The sequence below is a fragment of the Melopsittacus undulatus genome, chromosome 3 (assembly GCF_012275295.1).
Source record: "Melopsittacus undulatus isolate bMelUnd1 chromosome 3, bMelUnd1.mat.Z, whole genome shotgun sequence".
NCBI lineage: Eukaryota > Metazoa > Chordata > Aves > Psittaciformes > Psittaculidae > Melopsittacus > Melopsittacus undulatus.
In genome coordinates this window covers 112,655,013-112,677,095 of record NC_047529.1, presented here as the reverse complement: position 1 = coordinate 112,677,095, position 22,083 = coordinate 112,655,013, and the positions used below count along the sequence as shown (strand labels likewise).

The 22,083-nt window shown below is 39.2% G+C and overlaps 1 protein-coding gene across 4 annotated transcripts in view; it reads right to left on the bottom strand.

Moving 5' to 3' along the window:
- Positions 1 to 8,119: 8,119 nt before the first annotated feature.
- Positions 8,120 to 22,083, bottom strand: part of PPM1B (protein phosphatase, Mg2+/Mn2+ dependent 1B) — a 60,840-nt gene continuing 46,876 nt past the window's right edge. For 3 of the 4 annotated variants that reach the window (XM_034060507.1, XM_034060504.1, XM_034060505.1), the window contains 3 exons: positions 20,772 to 20,883; positions 17,594 to 17,651; positions 10,771 to 11,864 (listed from right to left, as the gene is read on the bottom strand). In XM_034060507.1, the coding sequence (XP_033916398.1) occupies positions 11,559 to 11,864; positions 17,594 to 17,651; positions 20,772 to 20,883 (476 nt within the window). In that variant the 3' untranslated portion in view covers positions 10,771 to 11,558. Of the gene's footprint in view, positions 9,979 to 10,770; positions 11,865 to 17,593; positions 17,652 to 20,771; positions 20,884 to 22,083 lie in introns of those variants that run through there. The other variant, XM_034060506.1, reaches the window with a different exon arrangement.

Sequence of the window (22,083 nt, the reverse complement as noted above, 5' to 3'; positions counted from 1 at the left end):
TTCCTTGACAAGCTGAGCTAAGACGAGGTCTTTTTCTCTGTCAGATTGGAGCTTTTTCTTCCCTTTCCTCACAGCAGTGCCTGGCAGAGACCTCACCCTGTGCAGAGCCAGGCTGTGCCCAGAGCATCTGAGGTCAGAAGCTTGTATTCGGAACAATGCCAACCACTCCTCCACCCTGTTTCACCTGTTATCTTCGTTAACTTCCAATTAAAATGGGATATGTGTAAATACAGAAGACTGCACCAGGTACACCTCGAGGCCTCAGTGCTCCCATCCTGCTGCTTCCCCCAGCCCCAAAGGCTTAAATGTGCCCACAGCTTCCTGCACTACCCAAAGGCTCCTCCAAGCACCCAAGCACAGCAGAACATCAGAGCAAAGGATGACCACAGCACTGCTGCCTGCCATGGGAAGCCTGGGAACTGACTCAGCACCCTCAGCTTAGGGAGCTGTGCGGTGCTGGGTTGTGCTTGTTTGGGGTGGTTTTAATTGTCCCATCCTTGTCCCCCGCTCCCTGTTCCCCCTCTAGACCATGAGCATGTTTGTAAATTGTGGGGCTGCCCTAATGCAGAACCAGAGCTGGGAATGCAGATCTGTAATGCATCTATGTAAATCTGTGTCCCATGCCTTTGTTTCTACATTTATGCACACAGAGCCCCCAGCAATGTGTCTGACCTCCAAAACCCTCACTCACCACAAGAACAAAGCCAAGTCTCTCAGATCCTGATACTGTGCAAAACCAACACCTGTAAGGTAAGGCTCAGCTCCTGCTGGGACATTTACAAAGAGAGGGGTAAAGTGTATGTAAAAAAAGAGTTGAAGACACATTCATTGAAAGAAGCCAACTAGGAGTAACCCTGACAAGCAGATCATACATTACTTACCCAAGCAGCTTCCTACCAGGCTAATGGGAACAACCTCCCTTCATTTGCAGTAAACACGAAGGATGTATTCATGCTGGAAGACAACTACACAACAAAACAGCAAAGTTAACAGTGACATCTCAACCACATATTGGTGCTGCTTTTCCCTTTCTCTGTTCCTAATGTCACCCCTGATGCATGAGCCCACAGAGGTCAGGCTGCTGGCTTGGGTGGTACCACATGATGACTGCACCATGCAGCACTTGTCATAAATCACTGTCAGCATCTTTTCTGAAGAGCACAGCTGGAATTCGAGGATCTTGTTGCTCACCATTGCCCTGGGTTCAGCAGTAGCAGTCATTTTTCTCCTTCTCAAGTAGCTGGTGCAGTGCTGTGGTTTTGACTTCAGCCTGGGAACAGCGCTGATAACACCAATGTTTTTAGTTGCTGCTCAGTACTCTTTACTCTGACCAAGGACTTTTCAGTCTCATGCCCTGCCAGGGAGGAGGGGCACAGGAAGCAGGATGAAGCAGAGACAGGATACCTGACCCAAACTAGTCATAGGGGTATTCCATACCACAGGAAGTATATGGCTCTGCAGCTAGAATTAAGACTGGGAGAGAACTTATTCTGCTAATGGCTTACCCCCAGTCACACATGAAATCTGCAGAGGACCAAGGACCTAACTCCCATGTCACCCAAGTACTATATGAGCACTACTGAACAAAACACTGTTGAAACTCTGGTTCCAAGTATTTCAGCCCCACTCTTTAAGCCAGTAACTTTATTGGTCACAGCTGCCTCCATGGACATGTACATTGATTTAAAGACAGAGAGAGGTTATCCTTCATGTGCTAACTTCTTCCGAGTGAAAAAGGCCAATATAGTATCTCAGTAGTTAAAGCCACCACTGCTCTCTGTGCAGACCATCTGGAACCCATGACTACCCCCTCATTCTAACACCTTGCAGGAGCACAAGGGCCAACGCTGGCTCTGCAAACCCCACTGTGCAGGAACCCTGTCTTCAAAGAAGCCCCTCTTGTCCTAATATAATCCCAAAGTAACACTTGAAGGCTTACTTATACCTAAAGTAGGATAGATTGTGCCTTAATTGCCAAGTGTGTGGCTGAAAGGAGGATTATGCTGCTGTGGCAGACAAACAAAACGTGCAGGAGCCATTGTGTGCTACCTCAGCCTTCTTCCAGTGGCTACATAGATACAGGGACACATTCTAGTTTAAGGTCAAAAGACAACATAAACCATCTTGGAAACTACCAAGTCTTGGTGAACACACCACTTTCAGAGTCCGACGGTGCTTACAGTCAGATTCCAACTGTATTTCAGATCAGCTCCACCTTGCTACATGTAAGAGTGGAAACACAAGCAGGTACCAGCAGAGCTACACTTAGGCCAGATGTGGACCTTGAATACCAAACCTTTTTCTATAAAACCTCTATTGAAAATACAGCAAAGGAGCTTAAAACAGGTCTGGATGATGAAGTACCACAGATCCTGGAGCACAAGCCCAGGACCCTGGTACCTCCTCAATAGGTTAAATCTGATACCTCCTCCTCAATGCATTCAGAAATAGAGCCACAGAGGTTTTATTTTGTATTACTGATCTACTTTTCCCCTCCCTCTCCTCATCTTGAGGAGCTGCTCACCTTGGAATTATTCGATAAAGGAAAACCATGAACTTTACCTTAGGAGAGGCAGATCACCAGCAAATTTCCACTGAGCTGTAACTTTTGCCTTTTAAAATGCATTCTACATAAGCAGGCATTATGCTTCTGGCTTGCTCTCAAGCAAGTCTGAAATGGTTCCCTCCTGGGCAATTCTGTAGTTTAGCAGGGGTAACCAGCCAATGCAACTGCATTAGCAGAACCCATTGAAAAGCATTAAGTAGTAAAGAAAACACTTCATATTCTGTGCCAGTTACTCTGTTTACCTCCGGGTTAGATAGGGAAACAAAACCAACCTGTATGTGGGCAGTAATAGCTGCTATCTCCACACAGATTGCCATGGTTATTTCTGTAAGATGGAGGGGTTAATTTCCACAAGTATTCCTTATATATAATTATTTAGATGCACTGGCTAAGTAGTCTGCTGTTTGATGCTATACAAATGCCAAGTAGCTCACCAGTTATTACTATACATATTACACCAAAAACCATACAGAGGGTGATTAAGCGCCCTAACATGCCAAGTGTAGGAAGATGCTTATTGTTAAGAAGTTCTCTTGCCTAATGCTTTTTCCTTAAGCGGTTTGTTACCACTGGAATGGGTCTGACATAATGCACTTTATAACCTCATGATTTACAGAACCAGCACCAGCTTCACACCCATACAAAGAGGCAAACACTGAGGTTGTCAGTTTTCCCCCAGTGGCTCCCACAAGGCTGATGGATAAGCTGACCTTTAAAGCTGTGTTTAATTCAGCACTAAGTCCTCCCCTGATGCAGAGGGCAGCTGTTGAGAGAGAGATGCTCTCGAGGAACAAGCTCTGGATACAGCATCCTTTCCCCTGGGTAGCCTTGAGTGTGTGTGGGGTTTCTGCCATCAGCCTGACGTCCTCAGGGGTGGCAAAATGCAATTGCGTGGGACGCTTGGATGCGGTTTGGTGGCGTTTTTTGCTGGTTTTTAAATGCTTTTAGTCCACTAATGGACTCCATGATTAAAGGTTAATGGTGCTATAAATGCTGCAATTAGTTACTGCTCAGCATAGTTACTGCTCAGCTCATGTGACGTTTTAGGGGTAGGGTTTGGGGGAAGGAGGCCCCTGGCCTCAGTGGGTGATCAGCATGGCTGCTTCTCCCACTGTTGTTAATGATGGCAGGGGGGTTGGAACTGGATGATCTTGAGGTCCTTTCCAATCCTAACTGTTCTATGAAAACGATTACCCTCTAATTCTTGTTGTTATCATGGCTGCAAGCACAGCAGCACGCTGAGCTGACACCTTCTGGATGCCCTCCCAGCACAGAGGGTCAAATACAATATGGTCACACACCCATAGAGAAACTAGAGTAAGCTTCAGATTTGTTGCCTCTCCGGAAGGAAACTTGCTCACATAACTGCATCTTTCTCCATTTAGATGGTTACCACTCCTCCCCTTACAGCATTTGTCCATCACTTTTCTGTCCTAGAGGATGATGACTTGCAAAGAATCTTCTTTTCCAGCATAATCCTTAACACCCTCCCAGTGAGAGCCCCAAACCTCAGTTTTACCCTTGATGAGCTGGAGATGTTCAGCATAGTATTAAACCCTGAAAAACTGGCTGAAGATGGCCTTAAAGTCAAGAGTGATGTGAAATGAGATCTGTAATACAGACAGCACAACCAGGCAAGCCCAACAGGAAGCCAAGCAGAACCTCAAAAGACAGCACTTCACTGCATCTCCACCACATCCATCCTCTGGGTTACCAAAAACACTGTACCCCATAGCAAGGGGTACATCTATCCTTGCTAGAACTTCTACCTGCCAACAATCTACATTCACTGGACAGTAACTAAGGAGCAAGCTTTGCTCTGTTGAGTGCTAAGAACTTCCTCATGTGGAAGGAGCTGCCAGGCAAGGCTGTTCTGCCTCTGCAGGCCAGACACTGTGTGACCTGTGCTGCTCTTCACAGTGCCTGTTTCCCCACCTGCAGGAATTACACATGTAGTACTACACAGTTACATACAGCATTCCACTCAGCATCACCAGAGCTTAGAATAATGAGTTTACTCCTTTCCTGTCTCTATCAGTGCATCTGATAGGTCTTCCTGCAACTAACTTGCTTTTTCACATATATCATTTATATCATGTATCATATTCACATATTCACATACAGGCATTTACTGATCAAACCCACTCAGGTTGTACCCCCCTGAAATAATATCCTGTTGAAAGAGCTCAGTTCAGATCAGAAATCTCCAGTCTTTGTGCAGGGAGCTTCACTCCGCAGCACTGAATTGCATCCCAAGGCTTTTACAATGGCTGTTTGAGGCCAACAGTTCCTTGATTTCACATCAGGCCACAGTCCATCAACAGGAATGTGAATGAGCAAGCATGCAGAAGTCAATGTGAACACTGGGAGTGAAAACAAAGAACTGGAAGTACCCATTCCTGTAAAAAAGTTCAAATCAAACCAAACCCAACAGAAAACCAGCCCTTTAATTCAGGTGGCCTGACCCAGCACTGCACAGCAATAGCTGGTGCATGCAAGTGTCTATATTCAAGGGGCTTCTCTGGCCAGCACAAAGCAGATCTTTGCATCAAGACAATGTTTCACCACTATAAGAAGCCATTTCCAAAGATAAACATCCCATTCAGTGTGGACACAGGGAGCAGAACTTAATCTTAGATTTCAGACTCCTCTGCACATACAAAGACTGAAACCAAAGACAGTTCTTACCTTCTGTAAGTTAGAGCAATCGCTATAAAACTAATCCTAAATACTAACCTCTATACACCTCCTAAACCAAGTTTTGTTCCAGCATCACCTGGCATTCCAGGATCCAGTTGCTTGGTGAAAGGTGAAGAAAGCATTGCCTGCAGCGAACACCATCCTTTCCATTTTGAACTTAATGAATTCACTGAACTGTGTGAGCTCTTCAGGTGCCACATTTGACACCATTTATCTGCATACAACAGTTCCAGGCACCTACCTTGTTTATACTAACTTAATCTTACATTCAGCAAGTATTCACACAGTGTCCTTAAATCCCCCGTCTCTGAAACCCAAACAGTGAAGTGACAACTATCACATATACCCGTTCCCCCCACCAGAAGATAACTAAAGTGTCTACCCTTCATTATATGATGTACTCTCACAGTTCTCATGCTTTCAGCGTTGCCACTCTGCAGTACCAAGTACAGTGGGGCTCTAATCTGCTTGGAACACCACCAGTTGGAACAACAACAGGTATGTGGGGGAACATGATCTTTCAGATGTAAAAAAGAGCAAAGCACAGCAGCACCGATTAAACATGTAACAAAGGGAAAGATGGAAATGAGAGATGACCTCAAGCAGTGAGCTAAACACGGAAAGGAGGCACAGCCATGCTAGAATGCCAAAGCTATTTGTCTCTGATCAGCAAAGAAGCAGCTAGGTAGGAATAGAAGATGGTACAAGCAAATCACAGCTAAGCCAGATCTGTATAGCAACAGCCCAAATAAACATAAGCAGGACAAGACCAGACTGGTGCACGGAGAAAGGGGTTACAAAGACACACAAGACCCCAGGCAGGGGCAGTTTCAACTGCACAAGCTGCATACTTACCTGGATCATATGGTAAAGGTTCAGTGACACAGATACTTACTCATGGGTTTGCCAAATTGCCCTCATCTCCGGGAGCATCCCATGCAGTTGCTCACCTGCACCAATAGAGCTACCTTCCTTTGACCTTTGATTTTAGCTCTAAACTACAGCTATGAAGAGCTAAAAGCAATATACCTTCAGCAGACAATCCTGAAATGTAAAATATGCTTTTCAGCCCAACAAAACCCAAGTTATTTGATAGATTTAAAACTGATGGAGACTGTGACTTTTGCCAGAGTAGACCTTATACCTGATGTTAGGCAGCAGTGTTTTTTTGCCTCATCTTCCAGAAGTAACAATTGTCCACTAAGGCTTTGTTCAATGCTGTTACTAAGTGCCTACTGATTTTGATTGCACTATAAACCTTTAAAGTGCCACAGAAAAAACCCCAAAAAGACTGGTTTTCTGGGGCTCATTTCACTTTTTGTGGGAGATTTAAGCAGTGAGTGTGGCTGACAGTGTAATAAAGCTCACAGATGAAGTGGCCGACTTCACTCCATTTTCTGGATGACATCAAAAAGGTACCCAGCCATCTTCCCTATTTTGAGTGTACATGGGTTTTGTTTGGCTGTTGTCTGTTTTGTTGGGTCTTTTTAACTCCTTCATGTAAAGGAATGGTATTTTCACCAAATCCTGTAGAGGTTTGCATGCAGGCTCATATAAGTACATGAAGATCCAGTCTGTTAACAGCTTTATTGTAGTTAACCCCTCATATGAGCCTTTTGAGAAGGTCAGGATGACACCACTTCCATTTGCATCCATTTCTTTATTCCCTAGTCCATTTAACAAGGATCAGTTAAAACAAATCTGTACCTATATGTTAGCTACTGGGTGGCAAAGTAAGAGAACATTTTAAATCTAATGTTAAAATTGACACCTTAGAGCAAATAATGCACAAATTTTATCAAGACTTCAGACTTCTCACCCTAAGAATACAAAGTCAAGCACAGGGTTTTTCTCCAGGCTGCTGAAATCTGAAGAGTAACTTGATTTAAGCTAAAAACACTATTAGAATTGGCAATCCAGTGGGTGCATAAATGGAAAGCAGTACTAACTTACAGGAAGAAAAGATGTTTTGTTGTAGCTGTGCAAGATATGGTCCTCTTTGAAAAAAACTTATGTGCATTTCACTTCTATATAATAGAACATAAATGTTTCTATTTCAGTGAGACTACCATGATGTAAAAAACCTACAAGTGTCCATAGGGCTGGAGCCTATGGAGCACAGGATATGTTACCAGTGGAAGCAAGGTATTAAAGTTACAGTTCATGAGGAAAGCACACATACTGTACAAGCAGATCCAAGAAAAAAGCTCAAAGAACTCACAGAGCTTATAGACCCAAAGTCTACAGGTTGTGTCTAAACACATTCCACAGTAACATTGATGTATTCAGACTGGTTATTACCATGCAGTATCAATAACATGGTGGATTTAGTTCTCTTCTCCCACTCAGCCAAAAAGCTTCATTAATCACAGAATCACCAGGGTTGGAAGGGATCTCCAGAGATCATCCAGTCTAACCCCCAAGGTAAAAAACCCCAAACCAGTAAAAACCTTAACATGAGAGCATTAATGTTGGAGTTTACCAAAAGCACTGTAAAACATAAAACACCATAGGCCTACCCTCAGATCTTGAGGAAACTGCAAAAAAATGGATTAAAAACCTCAAGTTTAATGTGAATTCTTATAGACTTTAAATGAATGCTCTGCTATAACTGGAGTAAGATTCGCTCCAGCTGAACTTGGGCTGGATTTGACCTAGAGGGTCCAAATGTTGTTTGTACTCTTCTGTCTTCCACAGAAGCCCACTTATTGTGACAAAAAGCCACACTCGCTCCAGAACAAACACAAGTCCATCACTAGGAGATACCTCAGTAAGTCCTATTTCATTATCTTTTTATATAGAACACTCACATCATCTTGATAAATGCTTCTCAAGAAAATATAAAGCGTATCACACTGTTTTAGCAATCCTTTATTGAAGATAACAAGTTGGTTATGTTCACTGTATTGTATGAAACATCACAATATCATACTGGGAAGGTACTATCAGTACAGGGTTGGACCAGAGCGGACAGTCTGAACAATAAACCATTTTGCATTCTTCATTCCCTATCTTTTAACAACCCCAAAAAAACCAGTAAAGGGACAAATAACTGTTAACATCATCATTTAGAACACTTTAACTTACAAGGCTAAAATCTAACGAATAAATAAAATATATTGTGGCAATAATCCTCTCTAGACAAAAAAAAAGGAAAAAAAAGGAAAAAAGAAGAAAAAAACAAAATACACAGTGAATCAAAATGATTGGGAAAGCTGCCCTTGGGCACCAGTATGAAAGCGCGTGTGGTTTTTACAGACTCACCATGGGGATAAAGTTACAGAAAAATACCATGAATTCCATTTCACACAAAACCAGTTGATGACTGTCATTAGCTTAAAACTACACACAAGGGCAATTACATCCTCGCTGAAACACAGTTTAAACAAATAGGAAAATGTTTACAAGGCATCCACAGCATGTAAATCATGTACAGATGGATACATTCATTGTTTCCCCTCCCCAATAGCTTTTATTTTAGATAAATACTTTACTCTTCCCCATTTTCAGCATTTACTGGACTCATTACATGCACAACTCAAAAGTCAGAAAAAAAGTCAAGGTTATTGCAAAAATAGAATTAAACTAAGAATCTTCAAGTACCTTACATGACAGCCACTCTGTACCATGCCCATTGCTTATAAAATGAAAGGTCATTGAACCCATGAAAATATCTCTAATATTTTCTTAATTTAAAATAGATAATTTTAAGTGTATTTATAGTAATCTCAAAGTGATAATTTGAACTTCGAAAATAATGCAAACAATTAAAAATTATACCCATATTACACAACTTCTGTATCTTAAGCTGAAAAAAAAATCAAAAAACTATAGAAAAAACCACGTATAGAACAAAAAATAATCACAATTTACATTATAATAAAGGCAAATTTTCAGCAATTTTTTGTCTTTTTCTTAAAAAACCTGCAGCTGTGAGAGATGTCAAAGCAAGTCACTACTAACTAAAATTCATCAGTTTGGTTTCTTAAAAGATCTTTCTCTAGCAAGAGTTGAAGGGTGTGTTGTACACATGCGTAAAATCCTTACTGGTTTTAGATGCCTAAATCTTCATATACTATTGCCAAATACACTTATCTCGAAGCAAGCAGTAGGCAACGTATCACAATTTGGACACCGCAGGGAAACCTAACGGTCTGGCAATACAGGTAAAACTGGAAAATTAAGAAACAGAAATAAAAATACACATCTGATAGCGTATTGCCCAATTGAAATCATTTCCAAGCCACAGAGCTGCAAAGCCTTCCAACTCGGCCGAGTGAAATAAGTCACGTCTCAATGACTTGTTCTCTCTCGTGCTTGTGTGTTGCACATCTCATTTAGCCATAGTGTATCTTCAGAGTACACCCGCAATCCCGTGCACCTCAGGTACGTGCACCCATCTGCTGAGAGAATCATTCCTTCCTTCCTTTTTAGGGCCAAAGTTCATTACAGATGTAATCAGTGTGCCTGAGGCTGGTAAAAATACTGTAGTACAGGCAATGCTAAGAGTGGCAATATCAGAAAACACAAAAATGAACAAATGATGGAAAATTTTAATATCTTTCTGCCCATTTCACAAAATGTTGGAAATCCACCAGAATTTTTCCCTTGTATTGAAGAAAACAGATTTAAAAGTTTTTTCCCCCTTTCAGAATCAAAAGCATTTTAGTAGATTTGTAAGGCTACCACGGATCTTCTAGATCTCCAGCACCCTACAGGAAAAGAAGAGGAGAAATATTACTACTCACCAAGACAAATGAAAACATTTTGTTGCACTTTGGATTTCAGTGGCATAATTAAGTAGAATAGTGTAAGACAGATGATATTTTCCTTCTTTTTCTCCATACCTGCCCACTTCCACACACAAACATTCTCTGTTCTTCAACTTCAGGAGGGAATTGACTTTTAGAAAACATGAATCCAGTCAAGTTATTATGGCAGAAAGACTTACACACAAGTATTATCTGAAAGTGCACTAAATCACAGCTATCAACAGATACTACATCTATGGACTACAGGAAAAAAACAGATCTATGAATACTAATGAACTCAGCTCTTCAAGCATTCCTGGCCCACAAAAAATTCCTGGAGGCTCTTTTTCATTATGGCAATGACATCTGTACCTATTTTGGAAAATGGCATTTTTATGCGAGTGTTGCATTATGAACTGACCCAAGAATTCCAGATTGGGTTTATTAGCAGATTATTTACCACCAAAGTAAACTCCCAGTACTATCACTGATCTATACAAATATATGGACTGTGTACATATATGTGTTGCACATCGAAAAACAGAAAAGATTTGGTAGGGGGTAAACCTGGGTAGAAGAGCCAGTTTATTCGTTTATATGGATGATGTTTAACTTGAACCTGAAAAATGCTGCCCAAATACATGAATATGATGAATGTGCCAAACCCATTCTTACTCAAATATTTGCAGAAACTAACGAACATCAGGAGCTAATATTCGAAGCTATGAAAAGTTCCACATCAGGTCATAACGATCACATTTCAAAGGAAGTTTATTACTTGCTTAAAAGAGTCAATATGCATACAGATTATTCCACAGCATATTCTTTATTTTTGGTTGAACACAAATTCTTAGCACTTGGCACCAGGTACTAAATCTAAGTACATTTGCATTTCCAGATATAAGGTATGCTACAACTTGGGAAGTAATAATACATTCGTCTGGAAAAATCGCTATTTATAATCAACAGTGGATACAATCTAAATGGAAAAAATCAAACACATTTAATGAAGAATAAGTGACAACCTAAACCTTGACAGCTTTTGTAACTTAGCTGCATTATAAACTATACACAATTCAAATACAAACATGCAGTATATGATACTGGGGAAAAAATAACCCTGCAGAATCCGTATAACTCAATTATTTGCACAGAAGATACAATTAAGCTGTGAATGACTTTACAATTTGCAAACATAAACCATCAAAATTAGTACTTTAAAATGTAACTAGAAGAAAAAGTGCTAAGTTTATTTTTGCATTAGAATTGTAGATTCCTGGTTTTGGTGTCACAGGATTAAAAAATATTAACCAAAATCTCAGATGGGAACTTATCTGCTTGCTACACAACGTAAGAAGCAATTACTGTAATATACCATAGTGGTTAAACTTGTAAGGAAAAAAGAGCTTAGTATAAACAATCTATACAAATAACTAAAGTAAAACCAAACAGACTTCTAGGATAGATGTGACAAATGTTGAGACATAAACAAAGGAAAATACGCCAAGTGAAGTGAAGCGTTAAATCCACTACGTAAAACGTTATGTCTGTTTGTCACTCATCTCATTCATCCCTGAATCTTCGCTTGAGCTCTGTATTTCAGCAAGGAGATTCCCAGATTCTGTGTGAGTGTCTGGTACGGAGTCACTGGGTCCAGCATGAGTATCTGAAGTAGATGCTGCAGCTGATTCAGCAGTGCACTCTTCTCCCTGCATCTTAGCTAGCCTGTAACTAGTCAGCATCTCTTCCAGGAGGTGGCGGTAGTTCCCCCTATGATTAATTCTCATTTGCCTGAGTGCTTCCACCAATTTTCCCTGTGTTCCACTTTCCTCGGCTTCGCCAGGGTCCTTTTTTTAAGATTCAAGACCCCAGAAAAATCAGTAGTTAAACTAGAATAGTTTCTAACGACATTAAAAACAAAAAACCCCCAAACCAAACAAAAAACATCCCAAAACCCACCAAACCCAACAAAAAAAACCAACCCAAACCCAGTTTTTCCAATTGAGAAAACATCAGCTTTGCTCAGTTTGAATACAAACCACCTTATTAGCAACGTACAACTCAGATGTCTCTCTTATACAACACAATAACTTAAGAAATGATATCCACTAACCCATCATTTTTAATACTTCCAATTTATTTTGAGCCAGACAGTGTCAATGTGGTAGCTCCTCCCAATTAACTCCATCCTGATTCAAATTGTCTTTTGATGAATCTAGCTGACATTCCCCACCACTTTGGTCAGTTGTCAGTGAAATGTTTGTCAATGTAAGCTTCTTTAGCCATCAGGTCAATATATTTAATGGTGAATTTCTGCACAGCCAATAGCAAACACAGCCCTGTGAAAAGCTTACTAAAGAGAACAGGTAACTCTACTGCTAGCAGTTTAGTTGAAGCATCACATCAAAATAAGTGCCACAAAAGAAACAAGCAGCTATCAGCACCAGGAGTGGTGGTGTTGGAATACAAGGCGCTATTTTATACAAGGCACTATATAACAGAACATCTGTATAAAGTCAAACCTAACAACCTACAGCACTGAATGTGAGTAAAAGCGCTGATTAAGGCATGGAGGTCTCCTCTGCAAGCCACATATTTGGCTACAAGCCTTTGGTCAAAAAAAACTGGCAACAGATTTGCACACCTATTACAGTGCTGTGACACTGATACTAGGTATTTTACCTTCCAAGTGCTAAAGTGGTACCGTTGCTTAAAGGGAATAATACATTTGAAGTTATTAATATCTAGCCAGTTACCAAGCTAGATAAATGGACCTGTATCACTGGAAGCTGGCACATTCTGCAATACATTAGAGGCAAAATCCAGACTGCCTTATTCTCATGCTGGCCTTATTTTATTGTCATCTAGTCCAAAAGCTTCATGAGCTACGAGTATTGCAGCCACTCACAAGCTTAACTGCAGTATTAAGACACTCTTGGGTTCGATGAGATTTTGGATGCTCTAATGTTGCTGGAATCGAAGCCCTGAGACTCATGAACACAGTCTAAGTTAAAAAATGGACAATTTAACCACAAAAATTAAGTGTTGCTGCATATCTATCCTTCTAAGCTTAACTTGTTTCACAAATAGAGACAGACTTCAACTGTCATTTGCAGGTCTTAGTTAGAGATGTTTGACTCTCATGTACTAGCATTTTCATGTTCAGACAGCTCTCCAAGAGCCCAGTGAGGAGAAGCAACTTAAAGGAGTTAGTTTTAATATATGAAGCGGGACTGTTTCAATGTCTCATGAGCACAAAGTCAGTGAAAACATAAAGAATAATCTACAGATGTATCCCATGTCTTAGGTTTTGACAAAAGGACACCATTTATGCATTTATCTACTAATATCAAATAAGGCAGTAGAGCTGGAGTCCCAGTTTTTTAAAGTTCAGAGAACATCTAGTTGCTCCATCCCATCAATTTTGCTCCAACATTGACATTAGCAAACATAGACTCTGGATCTCCGTATTTCACAATATTCACATCTTTAAAAAATCTTTTGGCAGACTTTTGCTCCCTTACAACACTGAAGCACAAAAGCAGTAAGCAATATAACAGCAGCCCTGAGACTTCTAAACAATTCAAATGGTAGCAGGAGTGCAGGATATCTAGTGCTTCCCTCATCTTAGCAAGTTCCCTCATTGTCTTGCAGACAAAAAAAATCCCACAGACAACAGTGGGACAGAAACTGCCTCTTTTATATACTATACATTAGCAATACACTATAATATAATTCTCTCTCTAATGATGCATGGCCAGAACAGGTCCCTGAAAAGTATAATTTCTGCACAAGTTACTATTTATCTTCTTTTATGTGCTAATTCAACTTAGTGCTGCTGACCACATAACCAAGAATAAATTTGTGCTAGCTATATTTGACAAGAGCATTCACAACTTCTACACAAGTTCTGCTCTGTTAAATTATATATATACTAAAAAGGACTACTATGTATTAGGGACAGGATTTACAATATTTAAAGATGCAAGAATTTTGTCTGTAATATTAAAATTATCTGTAGCAGCCCTTAATGACATATGATTTGATTTATCAAAGTGCACAGTATTAGTAAAGGCAAGGGATAAACATGCCTGGTTTCAAACAAGATGCTCAAACACAGCTTCAAGCAAATGCCACTGAAACTATTAACTCAGGCACTGAAATTTTAACATTATTCCTTGTACCTAACTGGAGAGTTATGTCTTAGCTTTATGTGTATATATATATGTATATATATATATACATATATATATACACACGTATTTTGCAGTGTTCAAGGCCAGGTTGGACAAAGCCTGTGCTGGCATGTTTTTGTGTGAGGTGTCCCTGCCCATGGCAGGGGTGTTGGAACTAGATGATCTTAAGGTCCTTTACAACCCTAACTATTCTATGATTCTGTATTCAATTTAAATAAAGTCAAAGTAGAGCCATTAGAGTAATACTTAAGCATGTTAACTAGAACAAGGACTCAGTGGTATCAGAATGGCAACAACTGTTTAGCTATTAAGAAGTTCTTTTATATTTCCTTTTAAGAGCTGAAAATTCCAAGCCTCAACACATAACAGGTATCTAGGATTTCACTTGCACATGTAAAAAGCATCAGGCACCACATTTATAGCAGAAGTCTCTCTGCTCAAACACTGCTCTCTGTGAGCCCAGTGCAGTGCACTCTCCAGCCCTGGATTTACAAAATGCTTTTAACTTTGCTGAGATGCATAAAAGGAAAAACCATGACTGCTGTACCCTGAAGCCACACTAGTGATCTCTGATTACTGCTGTGGCAAGGATTCTTTCACTTTGCAGTGTCTCACTTTACCCATCTTCCTATTTATTTAGGCTTTATCTCAAGGATTCTCAAGAAAATGTGCATGTGAAGCACTGGAGGAAGTTACCACTCACAATCACTGCCTTGGATGACAAAGAAAACTCTAAACAAAACACTAAAATCACTAAAAAACAAAGCTGATCTAGAAAAATATACTACCTTGATTTTAATTTATATGCTAAGAACTTTGCAAAGCTATTATGATCCAGTTCACAGTAATTCATGCTAAGTAGTTTAACTGTTCCATGCTAAAAAGTATACTCTTTAGAAGAAACATATTCTCAGTTGCAAAAGTCAATGTGGTTGGTTCGCGTTTTAGTTTTATGGGTTTTAGTGGTGTTTTTAAAGTGTTTTACTCACATGCATAAATACTTTACCAAGTAATTACATTATGATTTTGTCAAAGTAAAAAGAAATGGTTCTAGCCTTTATAAAATCACCAGATGAAGATGAGTGTCACAGGCAGACTTTACAGTTAGTAGCAGCAGTATTCTACAGAAGAATAATGGGTAACTACACATAGGGAAGGATTCTTCAGTGCAAGCCTGCACCTTTATGCTCTGCAGACTCAGCACCTGTGTCTGTACCTCCTAATTTTTCTCATGAAGCTCCCCTCTTGCTTCATACTAGTTTAGACATGGGCATTACTAGTTAAGATTTTGATCTCAGTTGGAAATGTCATTATTAGCACATACTTGTATGTTTCCTTCTTACCTTTGCTTACTGTTTAAATGTGAGATATGTAGCAACATTATCACCGTGTGTAGATACTGTGGGGAGTCTAATGTTGAGTAATTGAACAGCTTCCTTCCCTTTCACCCCTCCACCCTGTGCACTAAAGTATTCAGTTCAAAAGACTGACAGATCATGACATATACACTTGGAACTGAGTAAGATTAGCAAAGAAATCATGCTTTCATCACCTCAGAGATGAGGTCCACTAAAGTCATTCATTTTAAGGACAGTAAGATAGCAATTCCAACTTGTTGGAAAAGTGCAAAAAGGAACTGCATCCTTCACCCAATCTGAAGACAACTATCCAGGGATTCTAATGGCAATTAAGGTCAAAGCTATTAATGGTAATAAGGGTTAAAGATATATTCGTTTATGAGTAACTTGCATATTTAGTTCAGTTACTTCATTTTATTAAATTATAATGGATGATGTACAAAAATTTCATAGAAGTAGCCAATACAAATAAAGGATGCTGTACTGGATGTTAGGACTTTTAGCAAGCTTGCATGGCTACTGAAAAGTAGATTTGGACATAGAAAAGATGCATCATAAATGCAACTATGGCATGAAGACAGTTTTAGAAAGTTACCTTTAGACAAACCTGTTTTTCTTAAAAGCAAGCAAACAACAAGAGCTGAAAAAACCTATGCCATAATCTTCAAATGAGCCACTTTCACCAATAACTTTACCCCATAAACAGAAGCAGAACTATGGGTAAATACAGAAAGTAGTGACAGGCTGACAGAGGTGCAGAGTTTCCTGAAGGACTAAAGAAGCTGAAAGGAGGAAAATTTAGTCTAGCTTGTCTGGGTACTGCTGGACAATTTGTTGAAAGTTAAATGAGAAATGTAAACTCCATCACTTTCAAACTGAAACCCAAAACAAACAAAACCCAACTCCCCCAAACCCCCCCAAGCAACAACAAAAACAGCCCACCAAAAAAACCCCCACCCCAAAATAAAAATGTTAGAAATGTCTCCTCTATTTGTAGTTTAACAGAAGAGTGGTCCCTCCTATGTATACAAGCTTTGTAACTGAAGAGAATAAACCAAATACAAGTAGGAGAGAGAAGATGACCATGAGGAAAAACACAATTGTGGTGAGACTGCATAGTCACAATCTCAAGTCACATAACTTCTCATTTCAAAGTATGACTGAAGACCTTGTAGCCATCTCACAAGATGGAAAAATGACAAAGGATTTACTGGAAATCAAACAGATGCCCTCACATGAGTTTACATAAACTGTACAGGAAATGAAACACATGCACAAGCAGTGGTGGTTTTTATCAGTTCTTCAGTTTTCCAATGATTTTTTTTTCAAATTAACCACAACTAATATGAACACCAATTATTAATCTTTATGCTAATATTAATAACCACCTAATAATTTTAAAGTTAAACTGTATTTCAAAATACTATTTAAAATTCAACTTACTGCGAACTGGGCAGAAGAATGTAAGCCATTTTAGAAATCAGAACTGAAGTAAACTAAAAGCCCTTTATGCTTTTCTCAGGCTACTGCACATGGGTTATTTAAAGATAGTGTAAATTCTACAGAAGTAGTCAATATTAGTCTCTCACTATCTTTTAAGATTCAGTGTACCAAAGTCTTCCACACTTGCAGAAGACAATAGGAAGTGAGTTTGCCCCTTCTTCTAATAGATTTCTAGACAGCAGACATAATAACTAGTTAATAAAGAATATGCTCACCATCATTTTTTTTGCAGTAAAAAACTGTAATTTAGAAGATCCCTGCATTGTTGCCTCACATGTTGGGCTGAAAAAGCACTAATGTTTTAAGTCTTTTAGAATTGGGTGTCAATTCACTGTCTTTTTGAGGATGGAGTCTGTATCAGATCCATCCAAAACAAGGTCAAAATGAACTGTATGCTAAAATATGTATTTTGTGTTTATAATTCTTTATTGGCAGTGATGTACACTTCCACTTTAATGCATGAAACTACTTTGGCGTTCTCATGACCGAAACAGTATAGCAATCAAAAGGGAAACTTACCCCCTCATTCTCTCTGTGTGGATTCAGCCTACTATACACAGCTTCAATAATATTACGCCTAAAAAGAGAAGTTTAAAAAAATTAAGCACAAGAAAGCATTTCAAAATATTAAGAATATAAAAAGTTTGAGCACAGTAATAATTGCGAAGTGTTTAAGATGTTTTGCCTTTAACCTGCCTCTTAATAAGATGAAGCCTGCTCTTAGTGCCTTTACTCACTTTTAATACTATGTGTGGGGACTTAACAGTAAGTTAGGATTTGTGAAGACTAAGCAAAGCAAAACATTTTCTTACTCTCCCCTCTCCATGGTCTACCATCTACCTCTTTACATCTTTAAAAGCTCCAGCATAGTCAAATTTTGCCAAGAGTAACCCTTAAATCTGTATTTTACTTGAAATAAAATGATTCATATGTTTTTTCTTCCCTTATTTCTGGATGTGGAACTTGAAGACAGATGGGGTTTCCCCCATTTTTATTACATATATCTAGGTTACTACTTGCCATGAACTTTTAAGTGCTGTGTTCAGAGTACACAACCTCTGAGTTGCATTGTCCAGTGTCCATTCACACTGTAGAAATTAAACCCCAAATGCCATTAGGTAAAAACCCAAAAACCAAACCCTGAAGTATAAACAGGCTTCTGAGAGGAAAAAAGGTTATGTCCATACATGATACAATCCAAATTACTGACACCTTCAAGAAAAAAAGAACTGCTAAGTGAACTAGGGTTCTCAAGTCTGGAGGTGGCCAAGATCCATACAAACTATGTCTTACAGAATGTGGATAAACACTGTTGACTCTTCCAAAGACCATAAAGGCATCAGATTAAGACAGTAGCAAGTGGTTCAAAAAATACAGTGATGGCTCTTGATGCAACAGAACTTTCCACCTCAGAATACCAAGGATGCTAAAAGCTTGATGAGACTCCTGAACATATTTTAACATACTGGAAAAGATCAGAAAACACCTCAGCTCTAAAGCTGGAAACTGAATAATGAAAGGGGAAATTTTATATCCTTCCCATGGCACCTACTTTAAGCTATCCTATGGCTAGGACACAGAGCTAAAACAATTCTTGGTCTGATCTATACGACTAAGTTCTTATGTTCACACCAAGGAAGCAAAAAGCACATTCAAAACAGAAGAGTTCAGGTTTTGAATGTGGTGTTGCAAGCATGCTCACTCTGAGACAAAGCAATAAATCAGGTCATCTCAATATCTAGTGTCCAGCACCAGAATGTATTTTTCCAGTTATGATCCAACATTTGAAGCTGTGTTTATTAAAATATTCAGTATTCCAGGAGATGGTTTATGCAGCAGTGAATGCACAGAACAGTGCATCAAATCTCAGGATGGCCACTAGCTTACAACACTGAAAACATACTGTATTACCATGTGCTCAGAGGCAATACATTTTGATGATGTTAGCATTTATCTAGATATACTACACCAAGGCAAGCAGAATGCAAGCATAATAGATACATCTGAAAACTCAAAGCCTCAACACACTCTTCTATATGCTCTTTGTGCTTCTTCACACACAAAGCTTCTGGGCTGTGTCTGAATGAGCACCAGGAAAGATCAGAATTAGTTTGACAGTGATACATAAAAGAGTTATGTCCAATATGAAAAATCCACTGAAGAACAACTTCTCCAAGGGCACATCTGTTAAAGTCAACACTTTAAGAAGAAATCTAGAAGCCATGGCTGAGCCAGTATCAGATCCACCAACACAGATGGAAGATTTTCCTAAAGAAACTGAATCCTTTGCAGATGATACAGAAAAGGGCTCTCTGTTTAACGGCACATTTAGTGACAGAGGAATGGCACAATTCTGACCAAATAGCTGCACTACGGAGAGCAAAGGCATCTCACACCAGTGTAACAGAAAACACCTCCACAGTCCAAGCACAGCTGCCACAGAAGCAGCAGACAGCCACTGCAAAAGTTCTGAATCAGAGTTAAAACTCAGGCCCTTGGGAACTCTCCTATCTTTCCAATTAACTTTTTCTTTGAACAGCGTGTTTCTCTGTACCATCCTGTGATGGGAAAACTCAGGACCTCCTGTCTCAAAATATGATGTAGTAAGAGCTCTCTCAGAAGAAGCTGTATGGATACCTTCCGAAGTCAGAGCTTTTTAAGTCAAAATTGAGAGAAAGGCATCAAAAGGCAAATTCTGAACCTAAGCCCATTTAAAATGTAACGTGGTCAACAAATGAAAATAGGATTATATATAAGGGTTCCAGAATAATGAAGCAGTACATGCTGCAGTTATTAATGAGCTAAACAACAAAACACACCAACTCATTCAGTGCGAAACACTAAGAACAGAAGAATAACAGGCACACCACAACTTTCCTAAATGCCTGGAGTGCATACAAGTGAAGAAAAAGGACCAGAACATACAGGAGCTTTCAAGGCTAGAAAAATAGATCATGGCAAACAGTGCTCATTAATAAGAGCACACAATGAAAATGGATGTATACAGAAATGCTCAGGGGACAGGATCTTACGTTTTAAAAATACAAAGATTCCAAAAGGAACATGACTTATGCCAGGGCGCAAATAATGGGTTCTGCTGTTTGAGGAATTCTAGATTAACAGTTGCTTATGCAATCCCAAATTCTGTTCTTTAAAACCCTTAAATTATAGGTTGTTAGAACATTACCATTAGCCTCTCCAGAAAACCAATGTAATTTCTGAATGTTTATTCCAATTATGTTTTAAAAGGTATATGCTAGTTCAATATTCTTGCTTATCTAACATTCAGTTTAAGACTAAACAAAGAAAAACAATTTGCTTACAAGAATGTATGCTGAGCAAACAAGCATCAACCCAAACTTATAACGGACACTAGGTGGTAAAGGGAACATGACATCAGGAAAACTGAGCTGGTATTTCAATATTCTGCTTACATATTGACAGCTCTTAACAAATAGTAAATTAGTATGTTATGTACCAGAATATGATAAACCTGTTTCCTCTTACCAGTCTGGAATAGGAATGGTGACACAAATACTTATGTAACACAAAAGGTAAACTGGCTTCAAATATGAAACCCAACTTTTTCCTTTAATTTGAGTATAGCTGTTACAATAAGAAGAGCTTTAACACATTTAAGTAAAAGCATTTGTTTCAGTGAACCAAACAATCCAAGAAATTCCAGTAATGTACTCACTTGCCAGCTAAACCACCTCCTGGTGGTAAATTAGGGATGTTCTCCGCAGTTAAAATACGAATAACATGAGCAAGATCAGGCATTCCTTCTTCACCCGATTTTTCCATAATTTCTAATTTAAAAACAAAAGATGTCCTTAGATTAATGAATTAATACTACCTATTCCTTAAGACACTGAAATACAAGATACCATCACTATTTAACAGAGACATTATGAAAGAGTTACATGTAAATAGGAAAACATTCTTTACTTTTTAGGTACACAGACTCTGCATGGTGGAACAGCTATATTCAAATCCACAGCCTGCCTTTCCTGTATGCTTCTAGCCATTCTCTTTCAGAGAAAGTCAGAAGCAGATTATGACCTGGATGAAGTATGCTGGAGACAGCAGCCGGTTTTCAGAGTCCATTTCAGTTACCTTCCTGTTGCATTACAATACATACTCAGAAGTTACATGCCATAAAGCCAATGCTTCCCAGGAATTCAGTCCTACTTCACTGAGATTGACACTTTGTATTCTCAAAGGCCTGAACCTTCCATGCATAAACACTAAGATCATCACACATATAAAGTGGCATATATAATGGTCTATTATCACTCATGTGGTCAAAACAGAACATAAAACTGATGATGGATAATTAATAATACAGTCTTTAAAGTAGAAGCATCATGAAAATCCTAGGAAGTTCTTCTGCCTTGGGAAAGAACTGCCTAAACTGAAGTAAAACTTCACATGTTCTTATTCATCAAAGCTGCCATAAGGCGCACTTGTATTAGCTGCACATACATTGACATTGGCATAACAGTACCAGTCATCAGCCTCTAGTCATTCAACTACTACTACCATAGCAGAAAAAGGCACACTAAGTTATCTACACATTGTAGCTATATGCACATGTCACGTTTTTAAGAATGACTTCTTTTCTGACAACCAATTACATCAAGGAATAGAGCGCCATTTGCTGTAGGCATCATTCGAGATTAAAGGATGCCTGATTTGGAGCCTGCAACTGAAGTCAGAAGAAGCTACAATCTGAGTTGCTGAAGTCAGCAGAGAAGTGTATCACCAACCTACTCTAAGGTCTGCATTCCAAATTTCCTGTGATTTGAACCTCTCTCATCATGCCTAACACCTATCTAGAACGCAAGTGATACACAGGCTTCTCTTGGATTACTGAAAACAACAAAGTGCTTGCAAGGTACTCACTCTGTATCAGGAAAGCCCTCCTCATAAGGCAATTCTTTTAGAATAGTTTTACTGTTCTGTAACAAATAAGGTACTGTCTTATAAACCCCAATTTAAAGGCTGTA